Source organism: Brassica oleracea, chromosome C8 (genome assembly GCF_000695525.1).
Source record: "Brassica oleracea var. oleracea cultivar TO1000 chromosome C8, BOL, whole genome shotgun sequence".
Lineage (NCBI taxonomy): Eukaryota > Viridiplantae > Streptophyta > Magnoliopsida > Brassicales > Brassicaceae > Brassica > Brassica oleracea.
The window spans coordinates 1,021,827-1,029,315 of record NC_027755.1 but is presented as its reverse complement, the minus strand read 5'-3'; the positions used below and the strand labels follow the sequence as shown (position 1 = coordinate 1,029,315).

The 7,489-nt window shown below is 40.0% G+C and overlaps 2 protein-coding genes across 2 annotated transcripts; one reads left to right on the top strand and one right to left on the bottom strand.

The window, feature by feature from the left end:
• Positions 1 to 296: 296 nt before the first annotated feature.
• LOC106308374 lies at positions 297 to 1,567 on the bottom strand. Its single transcript, XM_013745532.1, has 3 exons — positions 1,511 to 1,567; positions 843 to 1,306; positions 297 to 762 (listed from the first exon to the last, which is right to left on the bottom strand). The coding sequence occupies exons 1-3, from the start codon at positions 1,565 to 1,567 to the stop codon at positions 297 to 299; spliced, it is 987 nt and encodes a 328-aa protein (XP_013600986.1).
• A 1,287-nt stretch (positions 1,568 to 2,854) lies between these two features.
• On the top strand, positions 2,855 to 7,224 carry LOC106307180 (protein transport protein SEC23). Its single transcript, XM_013744056.1, has 12 exons — positions 2,855 to 3,638; positions 3,818 to 3,991; positions 4,308 to 4,469; positions 4,663 to 4,805; positions 4,903 to 4,978; positions 5,055 to 5,227; positions 5,307 to 5,388; positions 5,845 to 5,922; positions 6,020 to 6,181; positions 6,280 to 6,543; positions 6,637 to 6,741; positions 6,848 to 7,224. The coding sequence occupies exons 1-12, from the start codon at positions 2,898 to 2,900 to the stop codon at positions 6,992 to 6,994; spliced, it is 2,307 nt and encodes a 768-aa protein (XP_013599510.1). The 5' UTR covers positions 2,855 to 2,897; the 3' UTR covers positions 6,995 to 7,224.
• The last annotated feature ends 265 nt before the right edge of the window (positions 7,225 to 7,489 follow it).

The following is a 7,489-nucleotide window of genomic DNA, read 5'->3' as shown; positions in this document are numbered from 1 at the left end:
AAGATCTGAAGAAGCTTTCTTCTGAACCATCTTGTTTTTCTTTATGTAACATCATTGACATATTTGGCTATAATCTTTTTGATGAAATTCCAAATTCTTCTTTGTTGTATAACATTGGTCCTTAAAATACCTATAGATCCTATTTGGAATCTGGCTCTAGAAAGTTTATACCACCTTGACATTTTTTTAAACATCAAAAGTTCTATATATTATTAAAAATATTTTAAGAAGATGATCTTATGACTCAATATTCAAGAAATAGCGAGGCGGTAATTATGAATATTATACGTGCATAACTACATAGAAAATGGAGGAAGCCAGTAAGGAGTGGTGATAACACCACCGGGAGCTTTGTAATGATGTGTGTCTCCGGTAGTGAGATCGTAAGAACCAAAGCCACGTCCCATAAAATAGATGGTGCTAGGTTTCAGACCGGGGCATGAGCTAGTCGGGATGCAGAAAGCCTCGTTACTTGCAATGAAAATGCACATATCTCCAATGTCCTCTGTGTAACACATGATTTTTCCCTCGGTAGTCTCCTCCTCACTAAACACCATGAACCTCTTTGTTTCGTAATCAATTCCTTTTAACACCGATGAGTAGAAGCCATGCGCGTACCATTTGACTAGGTAACGTTCATCACTAGAGGATGACTCAACAAGGTATTCCCTCCTGGAGCACGAACTCAAGACCTCCCACTCGGACTGGTCCATCTCTGGAGGGCCGCGATAGACCAACTCATGGAGCTCAGCGCGGGGTCTGCTGTGGAGTTGAGATGATAGGAGAACAAGTGTTTGCCTCCAGGAGCAGGTAAGTATAATCTATGGTCTCTTTTTGAATACATGAGATTTGAGTTTTCACAGCAGTGGAAAGGGGTTAAGATGTTAATCCACTCAAGGTCACGACCGGGCCTGCATAGACTCAACTGGTCACCTGAAAACTTGATAGCCACTAGACAGTCTTTCTCGAGAGGGGAGGAAGACGACATTGCTACGTTACATACTTGTTCGATTTGTTCACAGGGAAGATCGGTAAGACAAGGCAGAGGAATCACGGTAGGGTTTGATTTGGATGCAAAAGGATTGTAAATGTCGCTGACACGTACCATACGATCACGCCGGTCAGAGAAAAAAACCCATCCATGAGAAGCTCCAATCATTTCTTCGTCCTTGAGCTCTTTAGGTATTGTTTTGCCGTGGAGAGTCACTATCTGTTCTTTGGCCGGGTCAAACAAGAGGACATCTCCAGTGTTGCAACCGAGTGTCAAGTACGGGCCGGTGGAGAAAAAGCGAACGCACTTTTGGATCTGTCAAGTAAACTCGGACCATCAGAAGTCAGAACTGAATAGTAATTACAAACACTGGTCTTGTCTTTAAAAAAAAAATTTACAAACACTGGTCTTGTCTAAACAAACTCAAACTCAATTGTGTTCTACTACAAAAGCCTATCTGAACAAACCTAGCTAATATCTAATACAGAAGTAATAATAGAGAGAGAAGCTTTTACATACGAAAACATTGTTGTTCCGAGAAGAGAGCTTGGAGAGACGGATGATACGCCGTGACATTATTCGCAAATGTTGTGTGATGAATAACAAAGAAAAAGTCTCCTAAATAATTTTCTCCAGTCTCCACCATTAAAGAGAGAGCAGAGCCACTCAAGGTTATTTACCAAGTTCTTTTTTTTCCACTTTCCTTTTTGAGGAAACAAAATAATGGAAACTTGCCAAGTCAAGGTACTTGTGTACTTGCAGGAAGAAAGCTTTTCCAATTTACTTTATCTGTTTTTCTATAATTTATTCACTTTCTGTTTTTATTTTATTTATACAGTATTTATTTCACCATGGACCACTCGTTCAGTCTATAATAACTTTCTTGAAAGAAAATCTGTTACATGCAATAATTTATGTAACTTTCAAACTACATGTCTTACGAAATCAGTATTTCTATGACAATTCCTTTACTGCACACTGTCCATTATATCAAAACGAAATTTGCCATTAACAAAAATGCTAATTATATGTCCTTTTAACCCTAGTCAAGGTAAAACTTAGGTGTATTTTATTAAAAAATTAGTTAGCTTTTTGTTAATATGAATGGAGCATGAACCTCTGATGACTGATCATATATGTAGTTACGCATGGGAAGACCCAGGTTTGTGGAGAAAAATATCGAATTGTGTCTTATAGTGATCAATTTAGAGATGGCTTCACATCTCTCTCCTTCGGTTTGCCGTCTATCCTCGGCCAAACCACCAGTACACATGTTACATTATTCACATGTGTCTTGCTTAACCTTGAGGTTTAGTGTAAGCAATGCAGTAACCAACATACATTGTTGGCATATACACAATTCATATGATATGATGTATTTAGTATATATGTTGCTATGTTATGTCATTTATTTATATATGTCATGAAACTAAAATGCTCACAACGTGTCTCACACAAATGCATGAATATATTTTGAGCTTATGAATTAAATGATAGTGTAATATGGAGATGTTATTTATTTATATATCATGAAATTAAAATGCTAGCAACGTCTTACCGAACCGAACTAACCGATTACCAAACCGATTGAAGCCAAACTAACCGATTACCAAAACGAACTAACCGATTACCAAACCGAACTGAAAATTGGAATAAATAATTGTTACTGAACCGCCCCGAACTTTCGAATCGAACTAACCGAAAACCAAAAGTTTTCGATTCGATTCGGTCAAAAATCTGAGGCTTAGGCTTACACATGCATGTAGTTTGAGTGAGTTTATAAACAAAAATGACAATACGACATCGTTTTAATTCAACAAAAACGTTTATATATTTATCATTAATATCTCCTCTCTTAACGTTTCTCCCAAGTGTTGTTGAATCCTTCCTCCTATCGATCAATAAAATGATGGCAGAGATGGAGAGCCTCGATCCCGAAGGAATCGACTCAGTCCGGATGACGTGGAACGTCTGGCCTCGCAACAAAGTCGAAGCCAGCAAGTGCGTCGTCCCCGTCGCGGCCTGCATCTCCCCGATCCGCTACCACCGCGACATCCAATCCGTCCCCTACGCTCCCCTCCGCTGCCGCACCTGCTCCGCCGCCCTCAACCCCTTCGCGCGCGTCGATTTCTCCGCCAAGATCTGGATCTGCCCCATCTGTTTCCAGCGAAACCACTTCCCTCCTCACTACCACGTCATCTCCGAGACGAACCTCCCCTGCGAGCTCTACCCTCAGTACACGACCGTGGAGTACTCCATGCCTGGCCCATCTCAGCCCACTGGGCCTGGGAATTTGGATCAGAGCGGTGCCGTTGTGTTTGTTTTTGTTTTGGACACGTGTGTGATCGAGGAGGAGTTTGAGTACGCCAAGTGTGCGGTTAGGCGGGCGGTTGGGCTGCTTCCTGAGAACGCGCTCGTTGGGTTTGTTACGTTTGGCACGCAGGCGCACGTGCATGAGTTGGGGTATTCTGATTTGACTAAGGTTTATGTCTTTAGGGGAGATAAGGAGATTTCTAAAGATCAGGTTTTGGAGCAGTTGGGGCTTGGTGCTTCCGGGAGGAGGACTGGGTTTCCGACGGGGAGAGATGGTTCCGGTGTTAGTAGGTTCTTATTGCCGGCCTCTGAGTGTGAATTCACCATTGATTCGGTGAGTTTATGCTTTTTTCTTCTGATGGAAACTCTGGGCCGGCCCTGAGATTTTGGAGCTATAGACTCGAAAATTTTGGAGGTTTGAGGCGAATGTTTCATCCGGTTTGGCCCGTGGAAACTGTTATAGTGTAATTTTGTATAATTGTTTTTGTTTTGTTTTGTGTTTGTGTTGTGTAGCTGTTGGATGAGCTGCAGACGGATCAGTGGCCTGTTCAGGGTGGACGTCGTCAGTCGAGGTGCACGGGAGTGGCTTTGAGTGTGGCTACGGGTCTGCTTGGAGCTTGTTTACCTGGAACTGGGGCTAGGATTGTTGCTTTGGTTGGAGGACCTTGCTCTGAGGGACCAGGCACGGTAAACTCCATTTGCTTAACGTCCTTGTTCCTAGAGTTACTTGAAGAAATGGAGGGAAATTTTGGTTTTGTTAACTGTGGAATGGTGAAAACTGGCTATGATAGTTAGGAGAAAAATGAGAGATAGATATGTGCTAATTTTTGTTGTTGAGATTTGATTGAGCATCAGATGCCCTATGTAGCCTAAATCGGATGAAGTGACATGTTGCTTAAAATAGTTTAAATTTTGCACCACAGAGGCTGTAATCTTTAACTATGAGATTGTGTCTTGAGACAAAGTTCTTGTTTTAAGTTAGTCTTATGTTTGGGTTCTGCAGATTGTGTCAAAGGATCTATCAGAACCTTTGCGTTCACATAAGGACCTCGATAAAGATGCGGCTCCATTTTATAAGAAAGCAGAGAAGTTTTATGATGGTCTCGCCAACCAATTGGTTAATCAAGGACATGTGCTTGACCTTTTTGCATCCGCACTTGATCAGGTATTTCTTCTCCCTGAATTTTTTTATCTGGTTAAAGTAAATATCTTCAGAAGTAAATATGGTGTAAAACATTTCCTTATAAATTGCAAGTCACAATGAATTTTGTAGCTTGAAGAAGATTATTTTGATTAATTTCTTTGAAATCTGTTCTAATATGTATATTACTTTTTTTTTTGTGTGTGTCGAATATTAGGTTGGTGTTGCTGAAATGAAAGCTGCGGTTGAAAGAACTGGAGGACTTGTTGTTTTATCAGAAAGTTTTGGTCATTCTGTATTCAAGGACTCCTTCAAGCGAGTATTTGAAGCTGGCGAACAGTCTCTCGGACTTTGTTTCAAGTGAGCTACTCTACTTGTTATTTCATTTGTTCATGCATGCTAATTGAAATTCTTTTAGCTAGTGGCATTCTTACTCATTTTCAAACTACCATTTCAGCGGTACACTTGAGATCAACTGTTCCAAGGACATAAAAATCCAAGGGATTATTGGACCTTGCGCGTCACTGCAAAAGGTAAAGATTATCTTTTTTTACTTCAAACTATGGTAGATAACCTAACAGTTATGCTTTTTTTTGGGGAAATTTGCAGAAAGGCCCTAGTGTTACTGATACAGTTGTTGGGGAAGGGAATACCACAGCATGGAAGATGTGTGGTCTCGACAAAAGTACTTGTCTGACAGTCTTCTTTGATCTTTCTTCAAGTGATCAATCAACTAATCCTGGAGCTGTAAATAACCAGTTATATATACAGTTTATGACAAGGTATCCTCTTCTTCAATTCCGGATTTAAGCATGGTCACCAATCTAATCGAAATTTGATCTTAAATATATATGATTGCAGCTACCAAAATCCAGAAGGGAAATCATTACTTCGAGTTACTACTGTTACCAGACAATGGGTGGATACGGCTCTTAGCACAGAGGTCAGTACTATTCCACATTAGTTTCTTGAATTACTTAGATACCGCTACTTCATTATGGGTTTAATCACTAGTCGATGTGTTTCCTTACTCCAAGAACTGTCGAATTATATCCTGGTCCAATGCCTTTGCATTTTGTTTTTGTCTTTGATGTTTTGGCTTCCGAGAAACACTCGTTAGTCCCTTTAGCTGTTTAAATGGTCTTGTTGTGGATCAACTTGGAGAAAAACAGTTTTCTAAGTCACTGTGTCAAGTTTGTTTAGCTAGAGTATGCAGCCACATTTCGTTATGTTTACCTTCGCACCCCTTTGTTATGGTGAAATCTGGTCTTGCACCTTCGTCTTCCACAGTCTGTTTTTGGCTTTTTCATTTCTTGCATACGCTTATGATCTTTTTAACTTACAGTTTTTCGTCTTTGTATGTGGACATGGATGCTAATGAGGTTTGTAATATCTTCAGGAATTGGTGCAAGGTTTTGATCAAGAAACTGCTGCTGTGGTGGTGGCCAGATTAGCTTCCTTTAAAATGGAAACAGAGGTAAATATTCAATTCAGGCATTTTCAAGCTCAGACTCTTGGATTTTCATTCTGACATTTACCAAACTTATTAATTACTGTCAACTATGCTTTCTCAGGAGGGGTTTGATGCTACTAGATGGCTAGACAGGAACCTGATTCGTCTTTGTTCCAAATTTGGTGATTACCGGAAGGATGATCCTGCATCATTTACTCTGAATCAAAACTTTTCACTATTCCCACAGTTTACATTTAATCTCCGACGTTCACAGTTTGTCCAGGTAAGTTTAAAGTAGGAGAAGCTGTAAATTTATCTCTGTAATAACTGGTCAGCGAATCTGTAATCTTCTCCTTTTCCTTCACATGGTGATGTTGGCAGGTGTTCAACAACAGTCCAGACGAAACTGCATACAACCGCATGCTACTAAACCGAGAAAATATTTCAAACGCGGCTGTTATGATTCAGCCATCTCTAACAACTTACTCGTTTAGCACGCTGCCTCAGCCTGCATTGCTGGATGTTGCTTCCATCGCTGCAGACCGTATCCTGTTGCTGGACTCTTACATAAGTGTTGTCATTTTCCATGGGATGACCATAGCGCAGTGGCGCAACTTGGGCTACCAAAATCAGCCTGAACATCAGGTAAAATGGTTTTGCAAGTTGCAATTGACAATGAATTTTCTTGAAGATGCATTGGTAAATCAAAGCTTACATGTTTCATTTTTGATCTCTAAGGCATTTGCACAACTCTTGGAAGCCCCTCAAGAAGATGCGCAGATGATCATCCGTGAACGTTTCCCTGTACCGAGATTAGTTGTATGTGATCAACATGGATCTCAGGTTAGTTATTTATAACTCTTTCATCTCTGAATGTGTAGTTATTTTTGTGAATGTCTCTAGTGTTTGTTGACTTTTGAGTAATACGTTTTAGTAATAATGGTGGCAGGCAAGGTTTTTGTTAGCGAAGCTAAATCCATCAGCAACATACAACAACCCGAGCGAGATGAATGCAGGTTCTGATGTCATCTTCACGGATGATGTTAGTCTCCAAGTCTTCTTCCAACATCTTCAGAAATTGGCCGTTCAATCTTGAAACACACAGAGGTTGACAGAGTCAGAGCAAGTCTGAGACCAAATCCCACAAAGACAAATAAAGATGCTGCCATCCTTCACCAGAGTGTCTCTAGTCTCTTAAGTTTTCTCATAACACACGTGATGCTTTGTTTTCATTGCAACGAGGTTTTTTGTTTTCTCATATAGTTGACAAATTTTGTAGTTCCACTTCGTCAATAGTTTTATTTATCTTATTATATTTTCTCATTATTTATTATTAAACTAGATGAGAGTCCTCTCATTATGGAGACATATGTCTAACAAATTTAATTTCAATGTTAATTTTTGTTTAAATCTAAATTATTAAACTAGATATAAATCTAAATTTGTTATGAACAATGTGGATTGCTAGAAGCCAAAGGCCAAGACCGAGGTCCATAGAGAGAGAGAGAGAGTCGGCGGCCCAAGAGGAGAGAGAGTCGGCCGCCCCATGTCTATCATGTTTCCATTTATCTTTCATGTTTATCTTTAGGAG